General features: G+C 40.7%; 1 protein-coding gene across 1 annotated transcript in view; it reads left to right on the top strand.

Annotated features, from left to right (window-relative positions):
• The window catches only part of ABHD5 (abhydrolase domain containing 5, lysophosphatidic acid acyltransferase), a 31,046-nt gene extending 17,701 nt beyond the window's left edge, over window positions 1-13,345 (top strand). Inside the window, exons 4-7 of the mRNA XM_017876322.1 lie at window positions 4,357-4,511; window positions 8,494-8,605; window positions 11,146-11,332; window positions 11,929-13,345. Of these exons, the coding sequence (XP_017731811.1) occupies window positions 4,357-4,511; window positions 8,494-8,605; window positions 11,146-11,332; window positions 11,929-12,018 (544 nt within the window). The 3' untranslated portion in view covers window positions 12,019-13,345. The remainder of the gene's footprint in view (window positions 1-4,356; window positions 4,512-8,493; window positions 8,606-11,145; window positions 11,333-11,928) is intronic.
• Window positions 13,346-13,921: the final 576 nt, after the last annotated feature.

The raw sequence follows: 13,921 nt of genomic DNA, 5'->3' as shown, positions 1-13,921 counted from the left end.
TGTTGCCCTGGCTGCAGTGCAGTGGCACGATCTCGGCTCACTGCAACCTCCACCTCCTGGGTTCAAGCAATTCTCGTGCCTCAGCTTCCCAAGTAGCTGGGATTATAGGCGTGCACCACCACGTCTGGCTATTTTTTTTGTATTTTTTGTAGAGACGGGTTTTCACCATGTTGGCCAGGCTGATATTGAACCCCTTGCCTCAAGTGATCCTCCTAACTCAGCCTCCCAAAGTGTTGGGATTACAAGCATGAGCCACCATGCCTGACCTGACTGTTGTTCTTGTTGCATTATTTCCAGTTGGTGGCTGTCTTTAAATCTCATGAAGGTCAGGCTTATCTACCCTTGTTAGCATTTAGACCAAGTGAAATCAGGTCCCAGTGTGTTGGTACAGGTGTTGTCCACTGCTTTGCCCTTAAGGATGTACTCTGCTCACCATCTTCAAACTTAAGGCCAATTCTAATGACTAACGTTAAGAAGAATGCCTTTTTATATTTCAAAACTGATGAGCTGTTCTGTTGTTCCTGCTCTGCTGGTTCTTTATTTTTCTTGTGGTTTAAACCAGTCTCTGGTTCTTGACAAGGATGTCTAATAGGATGACTCAAATGTGCTGTCTGGTTGGACCCATTCTTTACCCTAACTGTGAACTAACATTCCCAGCAGGGAACCCTCTCTGGAATATTAAAGAGTAGGGTTTAGCTAATTATAGTTTAGATGTACATTAAAACCCAGTAACTCCTATCAAGTGAGGAGATAATATTTTTACTAGAAGTAGAGGTTAGAAGATAGCCTGGGACCTTGGTCTGGTGCAACGTTGTAGTCACCTGTGATCAAGCTCTTCTGAAGAATAAATACCTGTCTTTCCATGTTCCCTGGAATAAATTCTACTCTTGTAGTCTTCCTATTCTTGCTACTGTAACTATCTTACATTTACTGAATATTTACCTTTTGATAGCCACTAACCTGAGTGCTTTGCTTGGTCTATCTTATTTAAAATTCCTAAAACCAAAAATAAGGGGTTTTTACATGTAGTAGAAGCAGATGATATATAACTACAGTTAACTACAATTTAGATGTTGTAGAGTTTTAAAAAAATGATGTTCAAACTTTTTTTACTATAGCCCTTCTATATTGTTTGGATTAGAAAAATACAATTGTATCACCCCACAAAACTTGTTTCAGACACCCATGCACACATATATTAATATAATTTTGTGGCCAATATTCAATGCTTATGATTTATTTTTCTGTTCCAGACAGTATAATTTTATTTAGAAAAGACTAGACTGGTTGTTGACTATCTAAATGGATTTTGTTACTGAATAATGAGATTAATAAATAGGAGTGATGTTCTGATGTCATCTGGGGGACCAGAAAAATCAAGTTGGATATGCTTATGCTATGATTATACTTTATAAAATTTGTATATGCTTAATAGACTAGGACCAAAAGAAAACGTGGAAAAGCATATTAATCCAAATGTTTACCAAGCATCTATCACGTGCTAAGCCTCATGCTAGGTTATGAAGACATAGAACTGATCAATTGTAGGGACAGTAGAACTGAGCAATTGTAGGGACATTCACTCCTTTTCAAAAAGGAACTGAAAGGTCATCTGCCTTAGTATATATACTTTGCATACTTTGTTAAACTGGCATTTTCACCTAGGGATGAAATTTTGAAGATCATATTTAAAAGGCAAACCAGAACTAAGGCAAAAATAGTCACCTAGAGACAGATGAGACTTCTGTCAAGTTTTCCTTTGTCCTCCTGTTTTTGGGTTGGCAGGTCAGAAAGAGTTTAGAGCAGACTGAGCAAGATCCATTAACAAATTTGTGATAAAAATTTAACAGTTGTTTAGGGTAGGGTATGTTTTAATGAAGAGTTCATTTTTCTCTTTGGGAAGTAAGTCAGTAGTGAATAATAGTGGCTGTTTCTTAACATGAATCTTTGCTGCTTTCAACTAGGTGGCTGTCTCGTTAGTTCTACTCATACCCCTGTTAGGCCTCTTCCTTCCCCTACCCCACATCTTATTGTGGGCTGTAATTAAAGGAATTTAGGGCCAGGTGCAGTGGCTCAGGCCCATAATCCCAGCACTTTGGGAGGCCAAGGTGGGCGGATCATGAGGTCAGGAGTTTGAGACCAGCCTGAGCAACATGGTAAAACCCCGTCTCTACTAAAAATACAAAAATTAGCTGGGCGTGGTGGTGCATGCCTGTAATCCCAGCTACTCAGGAGACTGAGGTAGGAGAATCACTTGAACCTAGGAGGCAGAGGTTGAAGTGAGCTGAGATTGCGTCACTGCGCTCCAGCCTGGGCAACAGAGTGAGACTCCATCTCAAAAAATAAAAATAAAAAGGAATTTAGGAAGTGGTCAGAATATAAGAGATAGTCTTTGCCATTAAAAAACAAAGCAGAACACTCATTTCCAACCTCTTTCTGATACACTATTAGAAAATGTTCTCATATGAAATTTTTAGGCTGTGAAGGCATACTTCATAATTATATGAAACTCATTTATCATATATCGTCATACATCTTTATGGTTATAGTCTACATATGTTCTCAATGCTGTAAAATCTAGAGTATACTATTAGGACCGGCCTTGAGAGTTAATAAAGGTTAAGTTTTACCTTTACTAATATGTCTATCTTACTTACGTTGATTAGCCTATTTTTAGAAAACAAAGCCTTCTGCCCGATTCCTTATCAGCATCTGTTAGTATGCTGGAGTAGAGAAATGTGGGTTTCAGCCCTAGTTCTGTGTTAACTAATGTTATATACCAGAACAGGTCGTGTAGTACATCTCAGCTTCCTTCTTATCTAAGATGAAAGATTGCACCCAATATTCTCCAAGGGACCATAGAGCTCTGTGCTCTAAAGCTTTCTGTCTGAAAAAAAGCAGTCACAGTATGGACCTGTTACTGACTCATTCTTATGCATGCTGACAACAATAATAGAATGGATTTTATATGAGGAATAGTACCATCTGTGCCCATGTTTTAGTTTCTTTACCTTTCTGTTTCAGTTATAACTTAGGAAAGGGACTTTAGAGTCATTGTCAGTTTATCCTTGGGAGATTTTTGGCGGGCATTTCTTGGCTGGTTTGGTTACAGTTGAACATTGTATTGTTTCAGAAGGATCTTTGTACTTTGTTTAGAATCTTTATGATGTGTAAAGTATGATGCAGCTACATGGAAGTACTGCTGATAGTTCTGTTTTTCCTTCATTGGGAAGAAGTTTCATAAGATGGAAGAATTAAAATGATTAACAATAAGAAATAATTGTATATGAAGTTGTACTAAAGATTTTCTGTCTCTTGGTCAGTGAAAAAGAAAATTGGGAAAGAATTGGGAACAGAATCTAATGTTAGTATAGCATGAAATCATGGATAAGGTAGATAGACGTGTTCCTTTTCAACAGTTCTAGAATCCCAAACTAAGGAGTGTTTTCAGTCCACAGTACGTTCTCCTCATGTTTATGAAAAGTTAATTTAAAGTACTTTTGAACCCACTTTAAGTCCTTAACTTCACTTAAATTTTTAGGATGGTTGATTCATAGGAGATAACTATTGTTGGTATCTGAGGCTATTTCATAAGAATGTGATATTGGGCCGGGCGCAGTGGCTCACGCCTATAATCCCAGCCCTTTGGGAGGCCGAGGCAGGCGGATCACGAGGTCAGGAGATCAAGACCATCCTGGCTAACATGGTGAAACCCCATCTCTACTAAAAATACAAAAAATTAGCCGGGCATGGTGGTGGGCATCTGTCGTCCCAGCTACTCAGGAGGCTGAGGCATGAGAATGGCATGAACCCCGGAGGCAGAGGTTGCAGTGAGCCGAGATTGCACCACTGCACTCCAGCCTGGGTAACAGAGCGAGACTCTGTCTCAAAATAAAATAAGATAAGATAAAATAAAATATAAAACATAAATAAAAAAGAATGAGATATTGATCTTTGGCCATTTTTGCAGTGTCAGCCATGATATAAATGGAACCATTGGATTTTTCTGAGTGGCCAGTGATCTACATCATCTCCCAGATTGTAACTTAAATAACAAACGCCCTTTTTTCTTTTTCTCAGTAAACACACAGTTGTATACTCTATACATCTTTTATTATCCACATTTAGATATATTAAAAATAAAGCCCTCTTTCTACCATACACCGCTTAGACCCTACTGAATCTCAAAAGTTTACACAGGATAAGAGTATGATACGACCTGTACCGCCATTAGTCTTTAACGTGAAGGTTTTTGAAGGTGGTTCATTCTACCTTTATTTTATAAATCATGTTAGCTCTTTATAGTCTTAGAGTGATTTTACCAAATGAACTTAAATCTGTTCTTTCCTCCAACAGGGTTAATCATCTCATTTTAGTGGAACCTTGGGGCTTCCCTGAACGACCAGACCTTGCTGATCAAGACAGACCAATTCCAGTTTGGATCAGAGCCTTGGGAGCAGCATTGACTCCCTTTAACCCTTTAGCTGGCCTAAGGATTGCAGGACCCTTTGGTGAGTGCTTATGTTCTAGGAAAGCAAGGTGTTTGTAGATTATCAGAAGAGAGTTCACTATCGTTAGTCAAAATCTTAAAAAAAATCCTCAACCCTTACTTTTTCTCCTCTTCCTCTAATAAGTACCATGTCTTACACAAAGACGAATGCAACTAGGCTCTTCTCCTCAAAGGGGACTCTTTATGTTGTAAACATTACAAATAATTAGCAAAGCAGAAAAGGAGGGAAATGCTGAGGATGAGGTTAGTTAGTCCTCAACACTCTAAAAAAAGCCAGACAAGCAGAGTGTTTTGGGGAGGATATAAGGACGTCTGCTAGTCCAGGGCCTGGGAGAAGTGTAGCATGTTGCCCTGTTGGCGAGCATTGGAGAGCATTTCGCCAATTGATGATACCATTTGGTAGATCATAAAACCTGATTTGATTTACCCTGGGGATAACAGGTACCACCACACTCACAGATTCTTCCCTCATCTATGTCAGAATGTTGGAAAGATAAAGTTTTTTTTTTTTTTGAGACGGAGTCTTGCTCTGTGGCCCGGGCGGGAGTGCAGTGGCCGGATCTCAGCTCACTGCAAGCTCCGCCTCCCGGGTTCACGCCATTCTCCTGCCTCAGTCTCCCGAGTAGCTGGGACTACAGGCGCCAGCCACCTCGCCCGGCTAGTTTTTTGTATTTTTTAGTAGAGACAGGGTTTCACCATGTTAGCCAGGATGACCTGACCTCGTGATCCGCCTGCCTCAGCCTCCCAAAGTGCTGGGATTACAGGCTTGAGCCACCGCACCCGGCCGATAAAGTTATTTTTTCCACAACATTTTGGGGACTGCTGATGTATATTTCTGGCCATATTTTGAGGCACCAATGTTTAGTCCCTGACTGAATTTTATTTGATTCTCAGCAGTTCTCTCTCAGCCCTACAGCCATAGGAATTTCCTTCCCTCATTGTCACAGATAATGATGTTCCAAACTTCTGCCTTTCCCCTGTACAACTTGTATGAGTTTGGAGTACTTTTAGTTGTAAGTAACTGAATACCCAAGTGGCTTAAATTATAAGGCCTTTTATTATTTCCTTAATAAGCAAACTGGAGATAGCTTTTAGCACTTGTTCTGGTTGCTTGCTCATTGATGTTAGGGTTTGGGTCTGTGTCTGTGATTTTCTTGACTTTTTTCCTCACGGGGGTTTGATGCCTGCCATGGCATTAAGCATCATCTCACAAATCAGCACCCTGATTTGTGAGCAAAAAGAAAGAAAAGCATGGAAAATGGTCCTTGTCTCCATAATGCTTTGTCAGGGAAGAAAGTCCTCTCTGGAAGGCTCCAGCCAACCTCCCCTTATGACTGCGCACTCCTAGTCCTTCCACCAGCAAAGAAGAAATTTCTGTGATGGACCAATCATGACTTGTTCCCAGGGCCTGCTTTCCTGAGCACACTGCTGCCTAATTGATACTATAGAAAACATGTGTTCTAACCGGGTGCTGTGGCTCACACCTGTAAGTAATCCCAGCACTTTGGGAGGCTGAGGTGGGCAGATCACTTGAGGCCAGGGTTCGAGACCAGCCTGGCCAACATGACAAATCCCCATCTCTACTAAAAATACAAAAAAACTAGCCAGGCATGGTGACACACACCTGTAATCCCAGCTACTCAGGAGAGGATGCTGAGGCACAAGAATTACTCAAACCTGGGAGGTAGATGGAGGTTGTGGTGAGCCAAGATTGTGCCACTGTACTCCAGCCTAGGCAACAGTGCAAGACCCTGTCAAAAAAAAAAAGAAAGAAAGAAAGGAAAGATGGGTTCTTCTGTTAGCAAGAAAACAGAAGAGGCATGGGGGTGTGGAGGAGGGTGTGGGATTAACTGTCATGCAGGTTATTGTAAATGCTGTTCCCTTTTGCCCACCCCTGGCTCTTCTTGCCCTAGTGCCTTCTCTTTGGATGGGGAGAGCAGTGGGACTGCAGGACTTAGAGGAGGGTATGGGGGTTGAATTGGTGACCACACTTTACTCAGTGCTCCTTTTTTTTTTTTTTTTTTTTTTTTTTTTTTTTTTTGAGACGGAGTCTCGCTCTGCTGTCCAGGCTGGAGTGCAGTGGTGCGGTCTCGGCTCACTGCAAGCTCCGCCTCCCAAGTTCACGCCATTCTCCTGCCTCAGCCTCCCAAGTAGCTGGGACTACAGGCGCCTGCCACTACACTCAGCTAATTTTTTTGTATTTTTAGTAGAGACGGGGTTTCACTGTGTTAGCCAGGATGATCTCGATCTCCTGACCTCATGATCTGCCCGCCTCGGCCTCCCAAAGTGCTGGGATTACAGGCGTGAGCCACCGCGCCCGGCCTCAGTGCTCTTACAGAAGGCACATTTTGCCTACCTGCAGTCTTTCAGCCCTCCCCAGTAGAGCCACTCCTTAGTATGCTTGGTCCTCCTCTGGTAAACTACTTAAGAGCTTCGTTTAATCTTTATAGCCCTGAAATAGAAATAGATTTTACTAGATCACAGGTACACAAATAACAATTATGGGAAAAGTAAAGTATGAAGAGAAATTAGGAGAAGTGACGGGCAAGGGAAGACACCTAGGAGAGGCTCTTTAAAGCCATGCCCTCAGCCTCCTATTATTGCTTGCACTTGCGGGTGGGAAGGTGATGTAGAATCAACTGCATGACAGAATTTCTTGGTGGAGCTGTATAATTCATCACAGATGGAAAGAGAGGACCAGTAGAGAAGTAAAGCCTTGCTGGAGTTAATGGGGTAGTGGTACCAGAAAGGGAGACCAGTCAGTCTCTGGGGCCTCAGAATGGAAAAATGTGACTAGAGGAAAGCTTCTGCTTTTCATCCTCTTTCCCTTGTGGGCCTTGCCCTGGGCTTTTTCTTTTTTTCTTTTTCTTTTTTTGAGACAGAGTCTTGCTCTGTCGCCCAGGCTGGAGTGCAGTGGCGCGATCGCTGCTCACTGCATGCTCTGCCTCCTGGGTTCATTCCATTCTCCTGCCTCAACCTCCCAAGTAGCTGGGACTACAGGCGCCGGCCACCACGCCCGGCTAATTTTTTTGTATTTTTAGTAGAGACAGGGTTTCACTGTGTTAGCCAGGAAGGTCTTGATCTCCTGATCTCGTGATCTGCCTGCCTCGGCCTCCCAAAGTGCTGGGATTACAGGCATGAGCCACAGCGCCCATCCTTTTCTTTTTTTTTTTTTTGAGACGGAGTCTCACTCTGTCACCCAGGCTAGAGTGCAGTGGCGCGATCTCGGCTCACTACAACCTCCACCTCCCAGGTTCAAGTGATTCTCCTGCCTCAGCCTCCTGAGTAGCTAGGATTACAGGTGCACGCCACCACCCCCGGCTAATTTTTGTATTTTCAGTACAAATACAAAATGGGGGTTTCACCATGTTGGTTAGGCTAGTCTCAAACTCCTGACCTTGTGATCCGCCCGCCTCGGCCTCCCAAAGTGCTGGGATTACAGGCGTGAGCCACTGCTCCCGGGTGCCCTCGGCTTTTTCTAGAGTGGGGCTATGTGCACCACTAGGGATAACCTTAGCAGGGGGTCTTGCTAGTGTCCCAAGAAAAAACTGAATTTATTTTCACACAGAAATAATTATATATGCTAGTTTACTTCATTTGGATGTTAATGTGGTATAATTATGGAAGAAATACAAGTTAACATTAATTTTATGTATGAGCTACTCACTGGCCACATTTAAAGAATTTATTTACCTACAAAAGTGCCTTCTAACTTACACGTTTTTGAGGCCCTAAAGCACATCTGCAAGTCAAAATACAATACTCTTTAATTCTTATATTAATATTTCCTTGGGGAACTTTAGGAGGACAGCTATAAGAATGTGTGCTTTTTACCACCTACAATATATATTTGAATACATATATATATGTGTGTGTGCACATAACAGTCATTACACAGACAAGCACTAAAACTTTCTGTATTATTTAGTTGATAAGTTAATTATAATTTAAAACATGCATTTTTTAAATTTCCTGTTAAATAGGTTTAAGTCTAGTGCAGCGTTTAAGGCCTGATTTCAAACGGAAGTATTCTTCAATGTTCGAAGACGATACTGTGACAGAATACATCTACCACTGTAATGTACAGACTCCAAGGTGAGGGTTAGGTTTCTCAATTCACTGTGTGTGTGTGTTTTAGACTATTTTTTGTTGTTGTTAATATTTGTTTATTTATTTGAGATGGAATTTTGCTCTTGTCGCCCAGGGTGAAGGGCGATGGCGCCATCTTGGCTCACTGCAACGTCTGCGTCCCGTGTTCAAGCGATTCTCCTGCCTTAACCTCCGAAGTAGCTGGGATTACAGGCATGCGCTGCCATGCCCAGCTAATTTTTTTGTATTTTTATTAGAGACGGGGTTTCTCCATGTTGGTCAGGCTGGTCTTGAGCTTCTGACCCCAGGTGATCCGCCCACCTCGGCCTCCCAAAGTGGCATGAGCCACTGTTCCCGGCCTTTTTAAAAAATATATCAGTGGTCCAGAAGATTTTTATCAGTAGTTAAATTACTGAATTTAAAAGGACATGTTTCTAATACATTTTATTTTACTCATCTAAGAGTACCCACTGTATAAAACATTGTGCTGAGTTCTGATGGCAGATTAAAAAGTGAGATGTTCACTCTTCCCTCAAAGTTCTTATGAATAAGTTGAAGAAGTCTTGGTCTTGGGCATCTCCAAGAGATGGTTTGAGTTGAGAGTTGAAGAATTTCACATGAAGTATTTCCCAAACTGAGTATGAATGTTTCATCAAAAAAAGAAAAAAGGGTGCCAGATTAAACAAAAGTAAATAGTTGTCTGTACTATGAATTATCCTTTACTATACCGAAAGGTATTGAATTTCCCAAGTGAATGGGAGAGGCTGTGTAGTATTTTTCAAGTCTATTTGATGATTGTACTCCTGAACAACTCTAAACATCTGTAGGTCAGCCTTAGAAATGCAGCTGCAGAGAGTGAGGAGGAAGTGGGGGATTCTGCATGTATTTTGACAGTGATTAGAAGGAGAGAGACAGAATGGGGCATAGTAGCAGAGGGAGCAAGAGGGCCAAATGTATTTTGTACAAATACTACTTATGGATGTTGGGTGAAAAGTACCAGTGGAGAAAACATAGCCTGACGACAGTGGTGAACTAGGAGGAGGCCAAACGATAAGGCCCTAGAGTTTCTAGGAGGAGCATCAAGAGGAGAATGCAAAGATGAGAGCTACAGTTCTCATGCTATGTCATGTACTGAAATTATTGGGGGTGCTTGTTAAAATGTGACTCCTGAGGCTTATTTCTAAGACTGAGACTAGCATTTCTGGGCTGCATCTCTAACAAATACTCTGGTGATTCTGCATAGGTGGGTCATGGAGCACACTTTAAGACAGAGAAGTGGTATCTCATCCTTTCTAAGACTGAGGTTTGGATGAAAGGCTAAGAGGTGAGATGCAGAGGCAGCCTCCCTTCCTTTTATTTCCTCCCTCGCTTTTGGCAGATAATATGTACACCTACTTTATTAAAAAGATTGAGGCCATGGTAGTTATTTATAGGTGTAGCTGTAGCCTCAATCTTTTTAATAAAGTAGGTTAGAGGTTCTCTGCCAAGAGTGAGGGAGACTAGAGGTTTAAGGTCCTCAAGAGATTGAGGTTTTGTGACTTGCTAGGCAGTCAGATCTTGTGCATTAGGTGAACACATTGATTGACTTGCTCCAACAGCTGTTTTTAGGGGTCTGCCCCAGGAACATCATTCCTTTCCTGCATGGTCTAAGTTTTACTCTTCACGTCCTCTTATTTCATGATTACATGTGTTCATGTAGTCCTAGTTTGTTACCTTTCTTGTGGTGAGACTTGAATTCTTCATAAAAGGCAAGTTAGAATTTTCTCTAGTTCTGTAAGAATAGCAGAAGTGGCCGGGCGCGGTGACTCACGCCTGTAATCCCAGCACTTTGGGAGGCCGAGGCGGGCAGATCACAAGGTCAGGGGTTTGAGACCAGCTTGACGAACATGGTGAAACCCCGTCTCCACTGAAAATACAAAATTTAGTTATGCGTGCCTGTAATCCCAGCTACTCAGGAGGCTGGGGCAGGAAAATTGCTTGAACCCGGGAGGCAGAGGTTGCAGTGAGCCAAGATTGTGTAGCTGTACTCCAGCCTAGGCAACAGAGCGAGACTCCATCTCAAAAAAAAAAAAAAAAAAAAAAAAATGAATAGCAGAAGTGACAGCAAATAGACCTATCCTGAGAGTTTGCAAGAATATATTATCTGAGTTTCTTAACTTGGTAATGGTTTTGGCATTGCAGGTGAAATGCTGGTGCCGTGAACCTGGGGATAAGCTACCTTCTACATCAGTTTAAATAAGGGTGAAAAAACATATTTTTAACTATCTCCACAATAAATAATTTAATGACAGAAAATTAAGGTTGTACATTTTGGTTTACAAGAAAACTTTTAAAAATCAGCTGAAGTATACAGCAGCCTTGCTTATCTAACAGTGATCTGTGAGATTTGTTCTTTACACTATCTCATAAATTATTATCCATTTAAGCTGAGGTTTTTCTTAAGTGCTGGAAAAGCTAAATATGAATGTGTTTTGATAGAAGTGACAGTGCAATGCATACTCATTCCCAAAAGTCATACATTGTGATTTTCTCCTTGCTGTTAAAAGTGGTGAGACAGCTTTCAAGAATATGACTATTCCTTATGGATGGGCAAAAAGGCCAATGCTCCAGCGAATTGGTAAAATGCACCCTGACATTCCAGTTTCAGTGATCTTTGGCGCCCGCTCCTGCATAGATGGCAATTCTGGCACCAGCATCCAGTCCTTACGACCACATTCATATGTGAAGACAATAGTAAGTGTGTGACTTGATTTGGGTTTTTAGGTATAAGTGAAGTCTGTTTTATTATCTCCCTTAAAAGAGGTTTTAGGTCATCCTGGTGTTACAGGTCATCTAAGCTATACCTGCAGCCTCAGGTATCAGTCAGGGACTTGATACCACATGTGTTGGGTGCAGGGTTTGGCCTGCATACATCTTCATGTCCAAACCATGAACCACCTTTCTGAGTGACTTTTCCTGTCCCTAGAGCCACAGCATTAGGAGAGACGGGCAGAGGGACTGGTCCAGTAGCTCTTAAAGTAATTCCCACCTCACAAGGCAGCACAGTCTCACTGTTTTCAGTTTCTCTGTTGGCACTTTTATTAGTGGTCAATTTAGTGTTTTTTGCATATTAAAATTGTATGTAGATTCAATTCAGTAGATTTTTCTATTCTCAGATCCTTTTAATGGATATACTTAATAGTCACTATAGATTATTGTTATTTTTTATCATGTGTTTTATTTAAATATAGTGGCTCTCACTTTTATTACTAAGTGTCTTTGCTTATATATTATTGTGTTTTATTAAATGCTTTTACTCACTAACCTTCTGAATGCTTTTCCTTATCCAGGCTATTCTTGGGGCAGGACATTATGTATATGCAGATCAACCAGAAGAATTCAACCAGAAAGTAAAGGAGATCTGTGACACTGTGGACTGAACACACTGAAGCTCTGATGGGAAAACCTGGTTACTGATACAGTTGTTCAGCAATAATTCGTAGTATATGCTGAAGAGTAATGAATACAACACAAGAACCAGGCAACCTTCTTGACTATACTTTGCACATGTTTTCTTGAGGAATTCACTTGCACATTTAAACCAGTTAGTGCCTTCTAGAAGAATGGCTTTCCTTTCTCCTACACAAAATTAAAATATACAAGTCTCTAAATTTAATACCTTTAAATAAAAGGTTATTTGTCCCTCTCATGTACTGAAAACTAATTTTCAGCTGAAAATTTTAATCTAATTTTGCTAATCAGTTACTTTTATATTGCAATTTATATTGCCAATTTAGGAAGTGATTTCTGAGTCTCTTACACTGTAAAGGTGCACTTTATTTTCTTTGTCTTCCCCATCATGTATTTATTATGTCTGATGACTGATATTAATCTAAATTCATTGTGTTTTTATGTAAAAAAATCTGTCCGTTGTTTAGAATATTTCACTTTGTTTTTGAAATGGAGCGACAAGGCAGAGTTTTGGTTAAAGGATGGGAGTTGATCACTATCATTACTTTTTCTAGTTTACCTCTTTTTTATATTTAAGGCTGCTAAGCCATGGTCAGCATTTTAAATGTGGTCTATCCTGACATACACAGTGTATAACAACATAACTCCTTGGAACCTCCTATGTGTGGTATGATTCTACACTTCCAAGGAACATGACTTCAATACTTCAGTGATTCAGGTACTGAAAAGCCTTAGCTAAAAGGGTGTTCTTTGTTTCTCCCTTTCATACTATTCTTTTCCATGACCCAGGATGCAGCAAATGAAACAAATTTCTTCACTTAAGGGGATATTAAGACTGTTACTTCCTAGTAAGCCGAGTAATGTCATATTTTTATTAACATCTAACTTTTGTAGATGGGTGCTAAAAATGCATACATTTTAACCACTAAAATAGAAAAACAAGTGGTGCTATTATGTCTCATGGCACCAGAAATGAGCTACCACTTGGGTTTGTTGTTGTTATTGTTTATTAAGAGTATTGTGTTAATTAAATCATTACATACTTGAAGTTATATTACAAAAATTCTAAAAGGTTGATTGAACTATTTTTTTAGGAACTACCATCAAGTGTAGAATTTTCTTGCAGTTTTAAAATGAGGAAAACTTCTTTGAAACTGTGGTCACTGGCTGCTGAGAAAACCCTTCACCGAAAAAATAAATAAAAATTGAATAGGACTGTCATCAAGAAGGCATCTTTGGCTAACATTGCTTGTCCAGGAGAAAGGTAGCTATGTAAATAAAAACAGTGAACTAGAGCAAATAGTGGTTTAATGGCTTTGTTATTGCATTTTTAAAACGGTTAATTAGGGAATTTGTAGTTGTTAGGAAATGTAAGGTTGTATCTATCACTGTTGATTAACTGCCAGAAAGACTGAATGTTCTGTTTTCAACATTTCTCCCCTACAAAAAGAGTAGACAAATTATACTGAAGCATGATATAAACATCTTCCCAATGAATAATTTGTCTCACTTGTCAGATTAACTAGGTTAGTGTAGGAAGGCAACATGAGCGCCAAGATGTATTGTCTGATTTCTCTACCTTAAGAACAATAATAGTCTTTTTTTTTTTTTTGAAATGGAGTCTCGCTCTGTCGCCCAGGCTGGAGTGCAGTGGCACAATCTCGGCTCACTGCACGCTCCGCCTCCCAGGTTCATGCCATTCTCCTGCCTCACCCTCCTGAGTAGCTGGAACTACAGGCACCCGCCACCACCACGCCCAGCTAATTTTTTTGTATTTTTAATAGAGATAGGGTTTCACCATGTTAGCCAGGATGGTCTCGATATCCTGACCTTGTGATCCTCCCGCCTTGGCCCCCCGAAGTGCTGGAATTA

Source organism: Rhinopithecus bieti, unplaced genomic scaffold (genome assembly GCF_001698545.2).
Source record: "Rhinopithecus bieti isolate Rb0 unplaced genomic scaffold, ASM169854v2 scaffold_9581, whole genome shotgun sequence".
In the NCBI taxonomy this organism is placed as follows: Eukaryota; Metazoa; Chordata; class Mammalia; order Primates; family Cercopithecidae; genus Rhinopithecus; species Rhinopithecus bieti.
Note: the sequence above shows the minus strand (reverse complement) of the source record. Positions and strands in the feature narration are given on the sequence as shown.